General features: G+C 38.4%; 1 protein-coding gene across 1 annotated transcript; it reads left to right on the top strand.

Annotated features, from left to right (window-relative positions):
- The first annotated feature begins 10,898 nt into the window (after nucleotides 1-10,898).
- LOC103710504 (accelerated cell death 11) lies at nucleotides 10,899-19,982 on the top strand. The gene is made up of 4 exons (XM_008796236.4): nucleotides 10,899-11,252; nucleotides 14,954-15,126; nucleotides 18,995-19,140; nucleotides 19,452-19,982. The coding sequence occupies exons 1-4, from the start codon at nucleotides 11,064-11,066 to the stop codon at nucleotides 19,556-19,558; spliced, it is 615 nt and encodes a 204-aa protein (XP_008794458.2). The 5' UTR covers nucleotides 10,899-11,063; the 3' UTR covers nucleotides 19,559-19,982.
- Nucleotides 19,983-20,462: the final 480 nt, after the last annotated feature.

Raw genomic sequence — 20,462 nt, 5'->3', positions numbered from 1 at the left:
TTCTTCAAAGGCTTGAACCTAGCTCTCCTCCGCTCCTACCGCCCCCCGGTCATCCCCTCACTCTCCGGTTCGGATCCGAAGACTGAAATGTATGAAACTCTAACTCTAGATCTCCTCCAAGGATCCGGATCATCCCTTGTTCCATGATTTTTGCGAAGCCATGGCGTCTGGGTTCCCGAGGTGCGATCTCCGCGGGGGCTTCGGGTTCGGAGCCGGATCCACGATCCAGATACCGCCGTTGCCGAACCGATTAGAGCCCGCTGGCGGCGAAGGAGGAGCCGCGGTGGCCGGAGGTCTACTAAAGCAGTCGCTCAACGAAATGGAGAGGCAGCAGCGGTTGCAGCTTCAACATGCTCTTTTTCTTCGATCAGTGAAGCAGAGGACCCATCTTGCCTCTCCCATCTCCTCCGACGATGGGCGGTACGTTAGGCTCGACAATGCATCCTCCAAAACTCCGATCTGTTGAAATTTTTCAAGCTGCCGAGGCTCCCGAGGACAATTGCTAAACGGGTCGGGTCGGATCGGGTCGGATAGGTAGGGATGGATTAGACAGTTTATTAAATAGGTTAAATGGGTTAGATTGGGTTACCTGTTTAATAAACAGATCGGGTTCAGATTGTAATTTCTGTTTAATAAATCGATCGAGTTCAGATTTATGATTTTCTGATCCGATCTATATCTAATCCAACCCATTTATATCTGATCAAATTGCCACAACCACTCTTCTCGAGTAAGTGCCTCAAAGGACCCTCCGAACAAATACACCTTTTATTTTTTCCGGGGCTTCTTCGACTCGAGCAAGCGACATCCACTGCACATCCCCAGCACCAATAGTAATAGAGACACGAGACACTCTAGAAGCCATAAGAGTATCAGGAAAAAAAAAAAAAAAAAGGAAGAAAAAGAAACAGCGGATAATGATCTTATGAGTCATTGAGTTAGACACTCCAACAAATCCATAATTAGCACTTTAACTTTTTTGGAAAAAGCTTGAATGGCACCTTAGACTTGTACGCCCAATTTAGAAGCAATCATGACATTTCTAACTAACATCCCATCTCGACAATCATGACCTCATCTGGCCATGGCGGTGATGTAAAAAAGGAATCAATTATAAATCCACAAGGTACTAACTGCTAACCAAGAACTTTGTTGTTTCCTTCAAGTGGCTGCATTGATCCAAAAGCAGTAATCCTTAGTATCTTCGAGGACTCGGGCGGTTCGACAGAAAAAAAAAAAGCCAAAAAAAAATATGGTCAATAGGAAAACAAAAAAATACTTTTTATTTAGTTGGAGTTTTAATGAAGAAAGATGTAAAAATAACGTTCTCATATGAAGAAAGATGCTAAAATTATTTTCTTAGGCATTATATTCTTAAGAATTATCTTTCTTAAAAAAATATTTTAGTGAAAAAAATTTCTGCGAACCAAACGAGTCTCAAGGATTATAACAGGATATGATCTGCAAATTAGATTGTTTCTTACGGCAAATAGGGTGGGCATGGATAGTCGTGTGAATAATGAAGCAACGAAGAATTAGGGTGCATAGTGCATCAAGCAAACAGCAGCCAAGAAGCAATGCAACCATCTCTTGCCAAAGCATGCTAGGAAAGCAGAGATCACATATGATCACGAGTGATATTCAAATATGGTGGCAATGTCCACTATGTATTTAGGCACTATTTTTTTTAGCAATGTTCTAAAATCTGCTTGAGCTTGGCTAGTCTTTTAACTGGTTCAAATGTAGCCACATGCATCCAACGCTCGACATAGAGCTTCATGCTGGATTGACACTTGGATTCGCACAAGAATCACGAGATCGTAAGAGAGAGAAGAAATATAAGCAACCAACTATTATCTAAAAGAACAAGGATCAAAACTCAGCTCTCTTGAGAAGAAAATTTCAATCTATCCAATATGTTGAGTCCTAATACTATTGCATGCTTGTGCAGCTGAAACCTAAAGACCTATCAATTCCAAGCTATTGGATTATAAAATCTGACCACTATAAGGAATATAAAATAAACTATTAAAATATAAAAAATAGATGGGGAATTGACCTTGGCGAAGTCCCTATAATCTGGGTCGTTAATCCTTGTAGCGAGCTAGGGCTTTGATTTGCCTCCATGGCCTCTCGTTGCTGATCTCCATGTGGGGTCTTGCGCCTCTCTCTCTTTCCAAGTCTATGGTCGTGCCCAGCTCCCCTTGCTCCTTGAGAGAGAAATGATAAGGTAGATTAGGACCACCGTAGATCTAAGATGAAATAATCATAGGTAGATTCATTTCATCCTAAGATAAAATTATTAGATAGATCATTTCACCCTACGTCCATGTTGGACCTGGTCCACTTAACAATTTCTCCTATGGAGGAGTCTAAATAGGAGGAGAATGGGCATCAGGACTTTAGCCTTCCTTTATAATATATATTACATGTGAGAACATGCCTGCATTGGACTGAATTTGGCAGGCCCAACTGACTTCGACCTACGACCAAGGAATCAAAATAGATAATTGCGATCACGATCCTCTGCTCCCTCTTCCCCATTCGTTGAGGGGGATAAGGCCGCGGAGTCATGGCTGAGTCGTTGAGAACTACTCCGCGGGCCATTTAGTCATGCTCATCCACCACGAGAATCACGAGCAGTGCAATGACCACCGAGTTCATCCTCTCCCGAAGTCCTTTATAAATTCTCCTCATACCCCGGCCGAGCACCATTGTCGAGACCTTTCGTCCTTTTCCTCCCTCTTTCTTCTTCTTCTCCAATGGTCGGCATGCCACCCCAGCTGAGCACCATCGCCCAAAGCCTCTTCTCTCCCTATTTTGTTTTTGTGTGCTCTCTTTCACTATTCTGAGACTCCTCTATATATCGAAAGCTATCGTCACCGATGCTGCAAGGACCATCGCCACCACAGCTGTCTTGATGAGTTCTCTTCCTCTTGTTCCTCTTCTCTAGATTGTCACCGGAGCCTTCATCTAAGATCATTAAGAGAGGGGCCGAAATCGAACTTTCTTCCTTTTCTTTTTATCACTGGCCACTACCATGATTGTTGCCGCCTCCATTGCCAGCTCCACCATGATTGATCGTCGGATCCCCAGCACCCACCGCCAGATCTTTCCTCTCTCTCCTCTCCCCTCTCTTATCTTCCCTTTCATTCTACCTTCTTCTTCCTCTTCTAATCTTTTTATTTCCTTTCAATTATTTATTCATTTATTAGTTATGGATTAGTTCACAAATCCTATTTTCTCTCCTGATTCATGAGCCAAACATGATGATTTAGGATGGTCTGTGCCATCGATGGACCGAACCTAGACCTCTGGCTGAACCCAAGCTGAGATTCTATCTTCTCTCTCTCTTTTTCTCTCTAGACAAGCTCAGGATCGTCGTGTAAGCATTGGTTTTCTTGTTGCTCAGATCCAAATTGAACCAGTTTGGAAATTCTGAACCGCCCTGGTACCCGGACAGTAGACCAACCCATTACTTTAACTGCACTAGATCTTTTGAAATTTGGCCATTATTATCTTTGTCTGATCTGTTGAATTTTTCTTGCTTGGACCCATTAAGTAGTCGGGCACTGTCACTTGATCGACCTGATTTGGGGGCATGAGGTCATTTTTCAGTAGTGTTTAATTTTTGACTTCACTTGGCTTCCACAATGATGATGAAATTAATAATATTTTAATAATATTAGAATAGGTGCACTTGACTTGTCTAGCTTAAGTGAAAATTTTGAAGCGAGAAGATGTAAGTAACCTAATATTTCAAAGTATATTTTTTTAAAATTTTGATAAAATAATAATTAGTTGATTAAATTTAATTATAATATCTCTTGTATATTTAGTTAAACAGGCCAGACATATTAATGTTATGATAATAATCATTTTAAAATATGTTATATGTTATAAAATTTGAAAAATATGACTAGGCAAATTATAAAATTTGTTTTATATGCATGTATTTTTAGTATGGTTATGGTCTGGCTCTGCCAATGAAGATTATTCATTGGCCCTGTCAACTTATAATCTAAGAAACTAGTTTTAACACCGCACCACCGGTAATTAGATTAGTGATATTTGGACATCGTACCATCGGTGGTTAAGAATAATGGTGTTTAGCACTTTGTGCATTATGACCAATGCCACTGAGTTACGTAGCCATAGCTTGTTGGAATTCTAGTATTAATTTATGAAAATAACAATATACTTCAAAAGAGATATATGTATCATGCTAAAATTGATTTATTTTTCAGCCAATATCTTGCTCTTTAACTTATTATTTGGTAAGCTTAGACCCTACTCTGGAATGTTATGTTGCCTATTGGGCTAGTGTAGCTCATTATTATACCTTTTCTATTTTTTAGATCCAGATGCATGATTGCTCGTGACTTGTAAGAGTGCGCTAGATCTTCTGAAAATACTTTCAGTTATTGAAATTCTAATCAGACTATTTAGACTAGTTAGAATATTTTGTTTGAATTAAGTAAATAGTTAGCATATATTGATTTATATCACTTTGAAACTATTGTAAGAATTATTTGAATAAGTTTTTGACTAAATAAATTTTTAAAAATTATTATTGCTTTGATATGATCTATAGCCTTGCATGCTTGTATAGTCCGCTATACAGATATGCGGCGTTTGTTACGCTCTAGGTTCAGGGTGGGACAAATTTGATTGTACCATCGCCTAGGTTTTAGGATCCTTAGGATTTGTTGGAAGAGTTGAGAGATGAGTAGGAACTAGACAATGAGACTGTATTAATTGCTTTTTGTTAATAACCTTATATTATTTTGTTTTGATGTTATTTGTGATATTTGTTTTATTATACTGAATCAGAATGCCACCTCACCGTTCTCCTAGTATGAATGAGGCAATTGGAGGCTCTCAAGGTAGAGTCCCTACTAACCAAGCGGCCGAGACATCTTAAAGTCTGAGGCACCAGAATGTGGCCTCTGGAATTCACCAAGATGGCAGGGTTGGTCAATCAATTGTGAATCAGCCAATTCAGAGCCCTCAAGCTACTAAGACCCAACAAGTGGAAGCTTTTCTTGCTCTACCTCAATCAGCTCAACCATCTTCTCTCAAGCATCAGACGGGGAAGAGATCGTGCACTCAGGATCATGTTTATGCATTGACTCAACAGGATACTCAAGCATTCAACAACATGGTAGTAGGTATCTTGCCGATTTCAACTGTTTATGCCCATATGTTATTTGATTCTAGTGCTACACATTCATTTGTGTCATCTATATTTGTGCAAAAGCATAACATGCCTTTTGTGCCATTAGAGTTTGATTTGTATGTTAGCACCCCTACTAGGGATGGGGTAATCGCTAATCAGATATGTAATTCTTGTTTAGTTCAAGTAGGTAGAGAATTGATTGCTGATTTGATAGTCATAGAGATTTATGACTTTGACATAATTTTGCGTATGGACTAATAGCGTCACATTTTGCTACTATTGATTGCGTTGATAAACAGGTAAATTTTTGGATCCTTGGGGATACTAAGTTTAGCTTTATGGGTAGTGGTGCTTATACTTTCTCTCGAGTTATCTTTGCTATGTAAATTAAGCGGTTACTCAGGAAGAGGAGTATGGTATATATAGCCATAGTAGTTGATACCGGACAAGCAGACCAGAAATTGGAAGATATTCCAATAGTGAATGAATATCCTGATGTCTTTTCAGAAGAACTCTCTAGTTTGCTACCAGATAGAGAAATTAAATTTGCAATTGATTTGATTCTCGATATGACACCAATCTCCAAAACTCCCTATAGAATGGCTCCAACTAAAATGAAGGAATTAAAGGCGCAGCTGCAAGATTTTCTTCATAAAAGTTTCATCAGACCTAGTGTTTCTCCTTAGAGAGCTCCAATATTATTTGTGATGAAGAAGGATGGAAGTATGAGGTTATGTATTAATTATTGGAAGATAAATAAGGTGACAGTAAAGAACAAGTATTCTCTACCAAGGATTAATGACCTATTTGATCAATTAAAGGGTGCACAGGTATTCTCCAAGATTGATCTTCGGTATAGGTACCATCAATTGAAGATAAGGATGGAGGATGTGCTTAAGATTGTTTTTCGTACGGTACGAATACTATGAATTTTTGGTCATGCCCTTTGGGCTGACAAATGCCGCTGCAGTTTTTATAAACCCGATGAATATAGTATTTAAACCCTTTTTAGACAAATTTGTTGTTGTCTTTATTAATGATATTCTAATTTCTTCTAAAGATCTAGTCGAGCATGAGAAGCATTTGAGGATAGTACTAGAAACTTTGAGACAAGAGCAGTTGTATGGTAAATTGAAGAAAAATAAATTCTGGTTGGACAGTGTGATGTTGCTAGGGCATGTGATATCTAAAGAGGGGATTTATGTGGATCCAAGAAAGTTAGAAGCAGTGGTCAACTAGAACAGGATGAATAGTATTTATGAGGTTCGTAGCTTCTTGGGTCTAGCTAGATATTATAGATAGTTTGTTGAGAATTTTTTTCTCTATTGTTGTACCTTTAACTTGACCAATTCGTAAAAGAGTTTTGAGTAGTCAAATAAATGTGAACAAAGCTTTCAGGAGTTTAAGCAACATTTGGTATCGGCTCCTATCCTTACCCTTCCTTCTAGTAGTGGAGGTTTTATCATCTATAGTGATGTTTCAAAGAAAGAATTAGGTTGTGTGCTGATGCATAATGATAAGGTAATTATTTATGCCTCTCAACAGCTAAAGTCATATGAAGAAAATTACCCCACTCATGATCATGAACTTGCAACTATCGTGTTTGCATTAAAAATTTAGAGCCATTATTTATATGGTGAGTCTTGTAAGGTGTATACTAATCACAAAGTTTAAAATATCTCTTTACTAAGAAGAAACTGAATATGAGGCAGAGAAGATGGTTAGAGTTGCTTAAAGATTATGATTGTTTATACTTGACCATTCGAGAAAAGCTATTATGGTGGATGATGCACTGAGCAAAAAATCTATGGGTAAAATTGCTTCTTTACTTACCTCTCAGAGAAGCATTTTGGAAGATCAGAGGAGAGAAGAAATTGAGGTATGTGACATGATTCTGATATATATTTGGCTAACTTGCATGTCCGACTTACTTTAATAGAAAGGATAAAGATTGCTCAAGTAGATGAGCCTCAGTTGCAAAAGATTAAAAATGATGTTGAGTCGGGTTCTCAATCAGAGTTTAGAATGCATGACAATGAATCATTGAGATTCAAGAATAAAATTTGTATTCCAAATGATTTTGAGTTAAAAAGAAAAATTATGGAAGAAGCTCATAGCACCTGGTATACAGTACATCCTGGGAATACTAAGATGTATAAGGATTTGAAGAATATATTTTGGTGGAATAACATGAAGAGAGAGATCGTACAGCTTGTAGCATGATATTTGACGTGTCAGCAGGTTAAAGTAGAATATCAGAGACTGGTAGGTTTGTTGCATCCTCTTCCAAATTCTGAATAGAAGTAGGAATTCATCACAATGGACTTTGTCTCTGGATTGCCTCGTACTCCTAAAGGTTATGATGCTAGATGGGTAATTGTAGACAGATTGACAAAATCAACTAACTTTTTGGCATTTAAAATAGGAACGACATTAGAAAAGTTTGCAGAGCTCTACATTGAGAAGATGATAAGGTTGCATGGGGTACCTATATCTATTGTTTTTGATAGGGACTCGCGGTTTGTAGCTCATTTTTGGGATAGTCTGCACAAAGCTATGGGGACCATTCTTAATTTCAGCACAGTTTTTCACTCTCAGATCAATGGCCAATCAGAAAGGACCATTTGAATTTTGGAAGATATGTTGAGAGCATGTGTGATTGATATAGGAGGTTCTTGGGACCGTCACCTGTCTTTGGTTGAGTTTGCATATAATAATAATTACCAAGCAAGTATTCAGATGGCCCCTTATGAGGCTCTTTATAAAAAGAAGTGCATATCTCCTATCTGTTGGAATGATGTAGATGAAAGAAAACTTATGAGTCCCGAGATTGTTTAGCAAATAGTAGAGAAGATATAGCTAATCAGGAAATGCCTCCGATAGCTCAGAGTAGACAGAAAAGCTATACAGACAATAGAAGGCGAGAATTAGAATTTCAGGTTGGAGATTATGTATTGTTGCAAGTATTTCCTTCTAAAGGAGTAATGCGATTTAGAATTCGTGGGAAACTTAGTTTGTATTATGTGGGAGAAAGAGTTGGAGCTGTAGCATACAAACTGACACTTTTACCATCACTGTCTGGAGTTCATAATGTATTTCATGTTTTTATATTAAGAAAGTATATTCCATATGCAGGCATGTGGTAAAAATGGCTCCTTTGCAGCTTAGAGAAGACTTGTCATATGATAAGCAGCTTGTATGTTTTATTGATAGAAAGGAACAAGTATTAACAAGGCGCATGATTTCTTATGTCAAGATCTAGTGGAGTAATCATTTAGAATGTGAGGCTACTTGGAAACTGCAGGATGAGATGAAAAAAAAATATTTGGACCTGTTTTCAAGCTAAGGTATGTTAAATTTTGAGAACGAAATTTTCTTAAAGAGGAAAATATGTGAGAAGGTCTGTATTGCACTGAAGTTAGTAGGCCTAGCCGACTTTAGCCCATGGCCAAGGGAAGAATCAGAACAAAGGATCACAATCACGATCTTTTGCTCCCTCTTCCCCATTCGTTGAGGGGATAAGATCGCGGGGTCGTGGCCGATGACGACTCCATGGGCCGTTCAAACGGCTGCCGGCTATTCGATCGTGCTCATTCGCCATGAGAATCGTAGGTGGCATAATAATTGTCGAGTTCATCCTCTTCCGAAGTCCCCTATAAATTCCCCTCATTCCCTGGCCGAGCACCACCACTCGAAGCTTCTTCTCTCCCTATTGTTTTTCATGTGCTCTATTTCACTGTTCAAGACTCCTCTCATCGTTGGAAGCTGCCACTGCCACCACTGCAAGGACCACCACCGCCGTAGCTGCCTCGATGAGATCTCTTCCTCCTGTTTCTTTACTCTAGACCATCACCAGAGCCCCTGTCCGAGATCATGAAGAGAGGGGCCGAAATTCCTTTTTTTTACCCTTTCTTCTTTTTCTTTTCATCGCCGGTCTTCTTGCCACCTCTATCGGCCGCTACCACGGTCGTCGCGAGCTCCATCGTGACTGGTCATCGGATCCCTGGCACCTATCGCTTGGTCATCCCTCTCTCTCTCCTCTTCCCTCTCTTCTCTTCCCTTCCATTCTACCTTCTTCCTCTTCTAATCTTTTTATTTCCTTTCAATTTTCATTTATTAGCTATGGATTAGTTCACAAATCCTCTTTTCTCTCCTTATTTATGGGCCAGACATGATGATCCAAGATAGCTTGTGCCATCGACGGACCAAACCCAGCCCCCTGGCTGAGCATGAGCTGAGATTCTCTCTCCTCTCCCACTTTCTCTCTCTAGCAGGCTTAGGGTTTCTCCTATAAGCCTTGCTTTTCTTGTTGCTCGAATTCAAGTTGACCCAGTTTGGAGACCCTGAACTGCCCCGGCATCCGGACGGTAGATCGGCCCATTACTTCAGCCCCAGCTAGATCTTTTGAAATTTAGCCACTATTTATCTTCATCTGACTAATTGAATTCTCCTTGTTCGGACCTATCTTGGCAGTCGGCACTATCACCTGACCGATTTGATTTGGGGGCATTAGGTCTTTTCTAGTAGTGTTTAATTTTTGACTTCGCTTGGTTTTTGAGATAATAATGAAATTAATGATATGTTAATAATATTAAAATGTGTATACTTGACCCGTCTAACTAAAGTGGAATTTTTGAAGTGAGAAGATGTAACTAATCTAGCTTCAAAGTGTGCCTTTCAAAATTAAATTTAATTATGATATCTATTTTATACTTAATTAAATGGGTTAGACATGTTAATGTTATGATAATAATCATTTTAAATTATGTTATGTATTATGAAATTTGAAAAATATAACTAGGCAAATTATGAAATTTATTTTATATATTTGTATGCTCAGCACGACTATGATCTGGCCCCACCAATGAAGATTATTTGTTAGTCCTGTCGACTTATAATCTGAAAAATTTTGACACTGCACCATTGGTAATTAGAATAGTGGTATTAGGACACCGTACTACTGATGGTTAAGAATAGTGGTGTTTGGCACTTTGTGCATTCTGACCCATGCCACTGAGTTACATAGCCATAGCCCGTTGTTAGATTTCTGGTATTAGTTTATGAAAATAACAGTACACTTCAAAAGAGATATATATATTATTTGAGAATTGATTTATTTTTCAATCAATATCTTGCTCTTTAACTTATTATTTGGCATGCTTAGACCCCACTTTGGGATATTATGTTGCTTACTGGGCTAGTGTAGCTCATTATTATACTTTCTCTATTTTTTAGATTTAGATGCATGATTGTTCAGGATTTGGAGGAATGCGCTAGATCTTCTGAAAATACTTTCAATATTAGAGTTTCAGTCAGACTATTTAGACTAGTTAGACTATTTTGTTTGATATGTAGCATTGCATGCTTATATAGTCCACTATACAGATATGCAGTTTCTAGGTTCAAAGCATAATATTATATTATTATTATGTACATGTAATAGAAACTTTAGACATCCGATCCCATTAGGTCAATTAGATGGGATAAAACAAAGGTACAACATCTATCTGGGCCAAAATATTTGGTTAGGCTTGAATATTGTGCTCGAATATATGGTTAGGGTAAAATATTCTGCTACAAGCACCGAATCCGCCTTTTAACGACAGCCATTACACCGCATAGGATCTTAGGTCTTACTAGTGCAGCATGGAATCGTCTCACCTTTATCAGTTCAGCTCAATTTCTAGTTTCTTTAACGTTAACCTCCGCTTGCCCTTAGGTTATTATATTCTTTTCTTCCCCTGCAGGCCCGGTTAATTTGTTCATTCCGGTTTCTTCGCGTCAGCAGCGCATCTTATTCTTACCCTCTTCCCTAACGCGGTTTTGGAAAACCAGAAAAAGGGAAGAGAGAGCGAGAGAGAGGCGCGGGATCTAATTAGATTTGATGGCGGGAGAGGAAGGGAAGCCGCTCCGGAGGATCTCGGAGGCCTTCGAGGGCCTCGCCGAGACGGTGAGCTCCAAGACCGCCGCCGTCGAGGTCGGCCCCTTCTCCCGCGCCTGCTCCCGGGTCTCCGTCCTCTTCGGCTGCCTCGGGATCGCCTTCAAGTTCGCCGAGATGGATTACGTCTCCAAGGTAATCCCCCGCTCCATCTTAATCTCTCCATCTCTTGCTCCCCGATCCGGAGATTTCAATCGGTGTCTTCTCAATTTAGAGTCATTTTTGTGATAATTTTTTGATCGCCTGCTCTGGTTTTAAGTATATTATATATTTTTTGTTCGTACTGTAATTCCTATATTGAAGATCCTAGAGGTCTTGAATTCAATTAGGTTCCTTTTCGTCGATGCTGGATTTTGCGGTTTTATTTTTTCCGCCCTTCCTTCCAGAGCTAGATTTTTTGACAATCTGATTATATATCGTGCACCTGTTTCTACTAATCTTTAACGACCGCTTGTGCGTCTGTTTTGTTTTGTTCTCCATCGCTTGTAAATTTCCTTCTTTTTCCCCACTTAATGTGAAATGTGAATGGTGTGAAGAGGCCATAGTAGAGATAATTACCTGAGTAGGGAATATTGAACGTTGCTTGACATGGTGATGCAGGGAAAAGTTGGGGGATCTTGCCTATAATAGAAATTAAAGAAGTGAATTCAAGATTAAATATGATCACAAAAGAGAAACTTGTTAGCAGAACTCTGAATCCGAAGGTGATCGGCAATGGATAATCATACACATAGAGTGATGATTAGAAATCCTGCTACACTTTTGAAGAACTCACAATTATAGGGAATCCATAGCTGCATCAGTTGTACATATCTATGAACATGGTTTTCTATATGAAAAATGAAGTAGTGGTCAGCACAGCCTCATTTAATACCTAATTTGTTTGGAAAATTTGGAGTACTTCAGCACCTTGACAAACTAGACTCTTCGATGTGACTTTGGAAACAAACTAAATTAAGAGAAGTTATGAGCGTCATATGATCACCAGATTGTAGATATTGGCAGTTATGGCCATTGCAAAGGTGTCAAATATTAAATACTTATGCTTGAAAGCTTAGTGAATTAAGATCTATATTTTTTCAGTTGATTCAAAAAGTTCGTTATTAAAGTGCATATCTGCAATTGGCTTAATTGACCTTATATGATCTTGCAATAGAGTGTCAAGTAGAATTCTAGGTAAGGATCAACTAGAAATGTTCCATATGGATATAATGTAATTGTACTATTTTCTATAAGAATGTGGTATAATTAGCAGTAGTTTTGATTATCAGCCACTTTCAGCAGCCATGGAGTCTGCAATGGCAGACAGTGAATTGAAAGCAGAAGTTAGCGATGAATGCTCCAAAGTTCTAAACATAATATGAGCTAAAACATTGTCTGGTTGAAAATAATTGCAGATGGGACTTGGTCCAAGTGATAATGCAAACAGATTATCAGTAACACTCATGTCTATAGAATGAAAATTGGTGAGATGGACTCTACTGTCATCAATAAGTTCTGACTAGAATTGATGACATGGAATATAGTTCAAAGATGAAGGCATGGGAAGTCAAACATAGAATTGATGTTTTTTGTTGAAGGTTAGTAATAATTTTAATGGGAAGCTGGGAAGTGATCAATATTTTTTGTTTTCATTCTTTAAAAAAATGCAAAAAAAAAATATTATTGACGATTGTGTTGCCAAAGTAATATAATGAGGGGGTGAGGCGTATACTTCTCCATAAATAGAACATAATGAAAGCATATGGACAACTGATCTCATGCAATCATCAACAGTATTCAGCAAGAATCCATTAAAAAAAGAGAAAGATGAACATCTAATCATGAGATTTAAGAATTCTTTTTGCCAAAACACAGTATATCCTCATTGCTGCCATACCTCTCTTAATTATATATACACATGTCGCCATCCCATGAGCAGTTTTTTATATCTGCTATAACCTTTACAAAAAATAAGCTACGGCCGTAGCTCTAATACAATCATAGAAGATGAAGCCAATGCTTATACTGACATATAAGCTTCTCCCCATATGTTTCTTTTTTCTTCCCAATCTAGATGGCTTAGGAAATACCCACATTATGAAGGACCTCATCATATGACAACACACACATATTCCTTTCAATTTTCAATACTTCTAATAAAACATATTTAAATATAATTTTTAGACTAGACGTTATCAGATCATAATTTAATATATGTAGCAATCCTTTTGATAAAGAATACCTAGTCTACAAAGGCGGTCACTAGGTTGGGCTACCCTGGCAGCTTTTCTTGTTTTCTAGCGTGTCTAGAGTTAGTTTGCAGGCACAAAATGCTATCAGACTTAGCTTATGTAAGTAAGATTGTATAATTATATACCTTTTGAATCTGTGTGGATATGGCTTGATAAAGCCTTTACAGGGGGGAAGTATCAACAGCATGGCAAAGAAGCATTGCATCAGTGAGCAGAACCAAAAAAAAAAAAACACATGTTGAGTCCATTCAATTATTATCACCACAAGCATCCTAGGTTATGGATGAGGGCTAGGATCGACCAGACCTTAGCCATGCTTGGATAGTTAAAGCTGGAATTTGTCCAAATCCAAATTTAGCCATTAGATATCGACAGTCAACCTCAAGTGGGTTATGTTGTCTAGATGGTGAGTACTAGTGTCAATGTTGAATGCCGATACAACTACGAATGGATATACATTTAAATGCATGGCAATAAAACTAAGACTGAGTATCAAGAACATTCTGTTGAAATATTTCTTATGGTTATAAAATAGTAGATAAACACAAGTTGAATATAGTCTGTAAGTTTTGGTCATGAATCAAAGCTAGAACATGACCAAATGAAAGGAGGAAACAGGAAATTGTCTTTCTTCCCCCCCTCATCTTATAGTTTCTAATACGGAGTATCAAGACTGATACTGAGTATCAAGAAAACTAATACTGAGACTAATACATTTAAACTGATACATTTGAAAGCATAGCAATAAAACTAGTACGTACCCCCACAAAAAAATCCTCAATATTCTAATTAAAAACGAGCTTTAAGATAGGTTAAAGCTCGTTTGTGGATGATTCCTCGTTGGAGTGAAGAAATCGCGTTATAGCGCGATTTCGTCTAGACGACTCATAGGGCTTCCCTCAGCTCAGACTGGTGTCGCCACCTCTCCCAGGACCGGAATGATTATCCCTGCCCGATGGGTCTACATTCATCCCTGAATGCTGTCGGGTACTCTTCACTTCCCCTCCGAGTATCAAGAACATTCTGTTGAAATATTTCTTATGGTTATAAAATAATAGACAAACACAAGTTGGATATAGTCAATGAGTTGTGGTCATGGATTAAAGCTAAAACACAACAAGTAAAAGGAGGAAACATGAAATTGTCTTCCCCCCCCCCCCCCCCCCCCTCATTTTACAGTCTGTAGCAGCTGACCCAAGTAGTTTGGGATTAAAGCTTAGTTGAGTTACATTTTATGTTGTTTTTTTTAAATGATCTTGCCAGGAATATGAAACTTGTAACTTTATTGATGGGTCAGAATATTATTTGATTAATATTGAACTACAAGTTTTTATTTTATTTCTATTAAATCCTGTAATTCTTTGCATGATTTATTCAGTTGCAATGCTTCAAGCCCTTATATCTATGTGTTCCATAAGGATTCTACCTAAGTAGGCATTTTGCTGGCATTTACATTTAATTCATGTTTTCTTAGAATCCTTATATACGATCAATTTTGTCCATTAGATTTTACTGCAGCCTTGCTGTATCATTGTTATTTTTTTTTAATTTCATTTGATGCCAACATTATGTCTGCCTTATTTTATTGTGAGGTATATGCAGGTGGAGGACTTATCAGAGGCATCAAAATCTATCTCTACATTACACTCTTTGCTTGATTTAGATGTTCAGAAGAACTGCGTGAGACAAGCTGGTAGCCACTCACGCAACCTTCTTAGAGTGAAGCGTGGACTTGACATGGTCAAGGTGCTGTTTGAGCAAATTCTAGCATCAGAGTATGCTGCAACCTTAAACTCTCTATTTGCCAGCTTTGCATCTTATAGTCATTATAGCAGGATGCAAGATTTATGATTTTGTAGGTAACCCACTAGTTTTTTATTATATAATTAAACAGAAGTTGTTTGTAAATAGATAAAGAAGTGCTTCTATGGTCCAAAATCATCACCTCAAGGAAAATTCAAGCCCCCCCCCCCCCCCCCCCCCCCCCCCCCCCCCCCCGGGGCCGCGGGAACCAAACAAAAAGAAAAAAGAAGAAGAATCAAACAGTGCTGTACAATTGAACTTGGGCTATAGATGCTTCATATTGTTTTTCCTGGATGATGGGAGAAGTTGAGATTTCACTGACACCAGATTCTTTATGAATGAGGGTTACATGCTTCTACTAAAAATGGCAGTGTTTTTTTTCCCCATACCATCTAAAAGTAGTAGGGTTGCGGAAGAAGGAAAAGGCACTAAAAGACATATGAAACATTAGGCATTGTTGATACACTTGAAATCATTTTTGTATGGGATATGGAAACAAATGGCTCTTGGACATGATATAATACTTATATTGGATTAAGTGAACTTATTGTATAAACTAGGTTACTTGTCTATTATATTCAATGAGATCACCAAGACTCTGAAATTGTTTGATATTTGGAAAATATTGTAATTTCAACATAAGGAACAACATGGACAACATTACTGCAGAAGTTATTCTGAAGAAGGAAGGCATCATCCATTGAAGTTATGGGGATAGTTTCACACAGGAATAAAGCAGGTGCTAAGTGATGAAAATTTTTGGGACCATTTTGCTTTATATCTAGAAATTTTTGGTACCATTGCTCAGACAAGTAGAGACAGAAGAAAGAATTTTCACATGGATTTAAGATTTAGCTTCGCATGCAATTTGGTTCCATAAGGACAAAAGGAAAATATGCTTATGAGTAATTCTGATTGAACATAACAATAAAACACATATCAAGTAATCATGAGCCATGAAAGCTAGTTATCATTTTGCTCACAAAATGCTGTCTCCAATCTTTATCTCTTCAAATTCTTCTGTGTTTTATATTATTCTACATATTGGGTCAGCTTGGAATTTTTGATGATCTTTCATTCTCGTTGAATAATGGACCCAAACTCATTAACAACGTAGGCCGCTAATCAAGTTGTGATCTTGTAATAATGAACAGTGATCTCAGTTGCTCCTGTCTTTATTGCCAGCTGATTTCCAGGGCCAAACTCATCTACAGTTACATTTATTATCCAAGTTGAGATCTTTTGATATGTAACATTTACCTGTTATGTAGTTATGATTCATGAAGTAGGCATCTATTTATCTGCAATAATGAATGTTTCTTTGCGGTGAGCAGCCTAATAATGAGATCAAACTAGAATTTATCTGAGGCACATCAGGAAGATGGTTCCACAATAAATTGGTGGCAAAGATATATTTTGAAGAACTTGTATTGTTTATCTAGATTTTACTGGTCATGTACAATGGGTAATTTGATTATTTACTAGTGTTAGATCCAATTTCATATTGGGTTACTCTTTCAAAGTTTTGCTTGATGCAAGATTAGTAAAGTTAGCTATTTCCAATATTGAATTTAAGGTTTGCCCTCATAAAAGGTGAGGAAATAAAAGCTCTGTTGTTGTAATCACACATAGATATGGGGATCCACCCAAGACTCTACTTTTTAAACATTTTGAGGAGCCATATCCTAACTAAAATTGCACCAACACGGACCTATCCTTGTCCTTAAACGGCTTTGGTTCTTTTTTACTTTTTCCATTCCTCAAAGATGCATGTTCTTCTTTCTAAAACCACCCGCCAAACTGCCAACCAAGATCTGTGGAATCATTCTGAACCGCCCAATTCGGGGCATCCCGGGTCGTACCTGGATGGTTCCGCCATTAAAATCGAGATGCCTCACTGGAGGGGAAGAAGGAGAAGATGAAACGAGAGAGAGAGCGGGTAAGGGAGGGAGAGGGAGAGGAAGGAAGAGAGGCCGACAGGGGCCGTCCGGCGGAGGCCGGGGAGACAAATAAAAAAAATTAAGTGAAGTCAGTAATGGGTCTGCCCACTTCAACTTAAAAAATTCCAAAATAAAAGGGGCCCTCTCCGGGCCCCTATTTCGAATGAAACAGGGGACCGGAGGTGAAGCCCCACCTCAGCGTCTCCCTAGCCTCCGCCTCCTCTGCATATGGAGGCTTTCCGGCTTCCGCCTGCTGGCCTCTCTCTTCCCTCCTCTCCCTCTCCCTTCCTCACCCGCTCTCTATCTCTCTCTCTCTCTCTTTCTCTTTCCCTCTCTCGTTCTCCCTCTCGCCTGCCGTAGAAGATGCATCGGCACGGGCCCGTATCGACTTGTCCCGCCGGGCAACCGGTACGGTGCCCGGTACCGGTTCCGCTGGACGTTGCTGCCAACAAATAAAACCCACTTCTTTTGTTTCTTGTTATTGTCCAGACTAACTCCATTCCATCTTATCAATATCTTTAGAGGGCTCTCTGTTCACAGTGATGGATTGCAGTAGATTTACACATTCGTTGCTTCATGTTGGATTGAAGATGGGACATAGTTTCATTCTGAACAACTAACTGCATAAATTATATCTATAAATCTCTCTCTATATCTCTCTCTGCGCAAATTTTCACCAGAACTTCCTATTAGAGAAACAGCTGTTAGATGAGTGTACCACTGGGTTCGTTCCTTTTCACCTAGGCATCATTATGTTCTAAATGAGTTGCTTCATCCAATATCAATGGCATCCCATTTAAATCCTCTCAGGGAGGAAACAAACCAAGAGAAGACATGGATTATCCAGTAAATGAAGGCCTTTGCTAGCTTGTAAGATCCAGTTCAGCAAACCCACCAATCATAAAGATGCAGGACGAAACATTAAAAGTCTTCATGGTCTCCAATATCCAGTATCTCGTTATCCATGGAGAAATCGATTGTTTCATGTGAATAAGATTAAACTTAACCAGATTGTCCTCAATTTATTTCCCCTTGATTTTGTATAGAGGTTAACCGCCAAACCATGATATTTTCTCTCTGCACTCAATGATTTAGAATAAAAGCCTTCACTTTTTCAAATTAAAACTAGAACATGAGTAAGTGCTCCCAATAAAAACTTCATCCTGTCACCACTCCCAATGCCAGGAGACTTTAACCCATTACAGTTCTTCTAAAAGATAGGGAATAGTACTAATCTGCTGACAAATGAAGTCAACTATTCTTGTTAGTTTATCCTCCATTGTTCCCTTCAAAGTCCAAACCTCAAAATAACATGCCTTTTCCAAACTCGCTTTTCACCTCCAAAGGCACTCTACTTGTATATTCCTCAACCACCTTCATAGAGGACGTTGAATCTCCCTGCTCTAATAGCCAAAGATCATCTTACAACAAATCACTTGTCCCTTTAACCCCTTGAAGTGGAGCCTCCTCTAGATGACGTCTAGATCACATGTTATTCAAGAAAGATATTTACCTTTAAGTCTCCTACAATATGTAATCCTCCACCATCTGTTTTGGTTAATGGCACCTGATTGGACTGAGCTGGAATGTACATGTCCTAACCTGTTGGTCACCTGCCATTTCGAGACACGATTGGCCACTGCTTGAACTGGATTTTCCAGTGACTGGAGAGGATCTGAACTTGACTTGGACACTTGAAGGTTGGAATTAGATCATGTTTTTCTAAATTATGATGGATATTTTGGCTTTGAAAATGTTGATGTTGTTTGATTTATTGATGTCTTCATCAGCATACATGCTGCTAAACCTTTGTGTTTAAATCATGTTTATGTTATGTGTTTCTGGGCCAGGTATCACCTAATCCTCCAAATCTTTTGAATTAACGGATTTTTCCTTGCAGAGGAAATTCCCTGAAGAACCCTGCATCAGTGGCTTATGCAGAAGTTTTTGCTCCTCACCATGGATGGGCCATAAGGAAAGCAGTAGCTGCAGGAATGTATGCCCTTCCTACAAAAGCACAACTTTTGAAGAAGCTAAATGAAGATGGTGAGTTTTTGTACTGTGGACTTGTAGCATCAACCTTAGCTTTTGATCTCAATCTTTCCCTTGAGAGAACTTTGTGCATCACATAGGATTTGATGCTTTGCTGTAAGAAAGGACGGTAGCTCTTATTCAAATTGACCAATAACTGCACTCAGCAATTTTAAATGCTATCAAGTTCCAAAATTCTAAGTACCGGCAAATATAACTGAATTGATCATCTTGGTACACTTTAATGATTTTGTTCCATGTGGAATGAGGATCAAGTAATTGTGATGTTAAACAAGACTAACTGACAGGTTATTTTATGCTTGCAGAGGCCTCAGCGAAGGTTCAGATGCAGAATTACATCAGGGCATCTGCTCCAGTTATTCTTTATATTGAGGAACTATTTCACTCGAGAAATTTGGGTATAGATTGGTGAATGAGACATGCTGTCACCAATACCTGCTTTGTTTAATTCAGTAGCTACTGTTTATGTTGGCACACACAAACCTGTCCGAGCATTATGCCTAAAATGATGGAGTTGGTGCAACCATTGCTATCTGGAGATGTGTTATGGGACTAAGATGAAAGCTTCCTGTAGTCCAGCAACCAAAAAAAAAAAAATCATAACAAGATTTCTCCATGTAGTCAGGCTTGTCGTGTGTACAATTTCGTAAGAAAGCTATCTGGGTAAACTATGATGAGTTGAATTTAGATGTTAATTTGCATACATTGTTTCCTCAGAAAATAAAAGAAAAAAAAGGGGGAAAAAAGAAAAAGAAAACTTATATTGTATGCACGAGTCCTTGCAGGATGTTGTCAAGCTATTTAACTTAGGTAATGTTGATTCTTGTGCTTGTCAATCATTATGGCATTCTGGATGAAAGGCTACATTTGATGAAATGAAAGGGGTTTGGCCTTTCATAAGGCAAATTCTTTGGCGTTGCTGTTTCTATTGTTCTGTTGCAATTAGAAGCAGTGGTCCTAGCTTAGGACCAAATGGATGCCGGGTATCGGGGTATGGCTTTAGTTTAGTATTTGTTGCTATTGCTCAGCAGCTGGCTTTTGGAACTTCTATGGGCACCAATCAACGGAAAGGAAACCACTAGGCTTCCAGTAATAGGACTCGCCTTAATTTTATATGACACCATTAAGTGATCTCTAAACATAAAGCTTATTCCAGGTCTGTTGCTATTAATGCTGTTAAACTTTTTTTCAGAAAAATTACTTTCTGACATCTCAATTTTGCCCATTTTATATAAATTGCCTAATGCATTATAAAATTTTCGAATCGGATCTATTAATTTTTAATATTTGTTACAATTTAATTTTTTTAATCTACT

The sequence above is a fragment of the Phoenix dactylifera genome, chromosome 11 (assembly GCF_009389715.1).
Source record: "Phoenix dactylifera cultivar Barhee BC4 chromosome 11, palm_55x_up_171113_PBpolish2nd_filt_p, whole genome shotgun sequence".
NCBI lineage: Eukaryota > Viridiplantae > Streptophyta > Magnoliopsida > Arecales > Arecaceae > Phoenix > Phoenix dactylifera.
This window is presented reverse-complemented; position numbering and strand designations above follow the sequence as displayed.

What these genes read in the sequence shown, in the direction of transcription:
- LOC103710504 (XM_008796236.4), top strand. Translation starts at nt 11,064, where the DNA reads ATGGCGGGAGAGGAAGGGAAGCCGCTCCGGAGGATCTCGGAGGCCTTC. An exon ending in AGATGGATTACGTCTCCAAG is followed by an intron (nt 11,253 to 14,953) that starts GTAATCCCCCGC and finishes AGGTATATGCAG; the next exon opens with GTGGAGGACTTATCAGAGGC. An exon ending in GAGCAAATTCTAGCATCAGA is followed by an intron (nt 15,127 to 18,994) that starts GTATGCTGCAAC and finishes TTTTCCTTGCAG; the next exon opens with AGGAAATTCCCTGAAGAACC.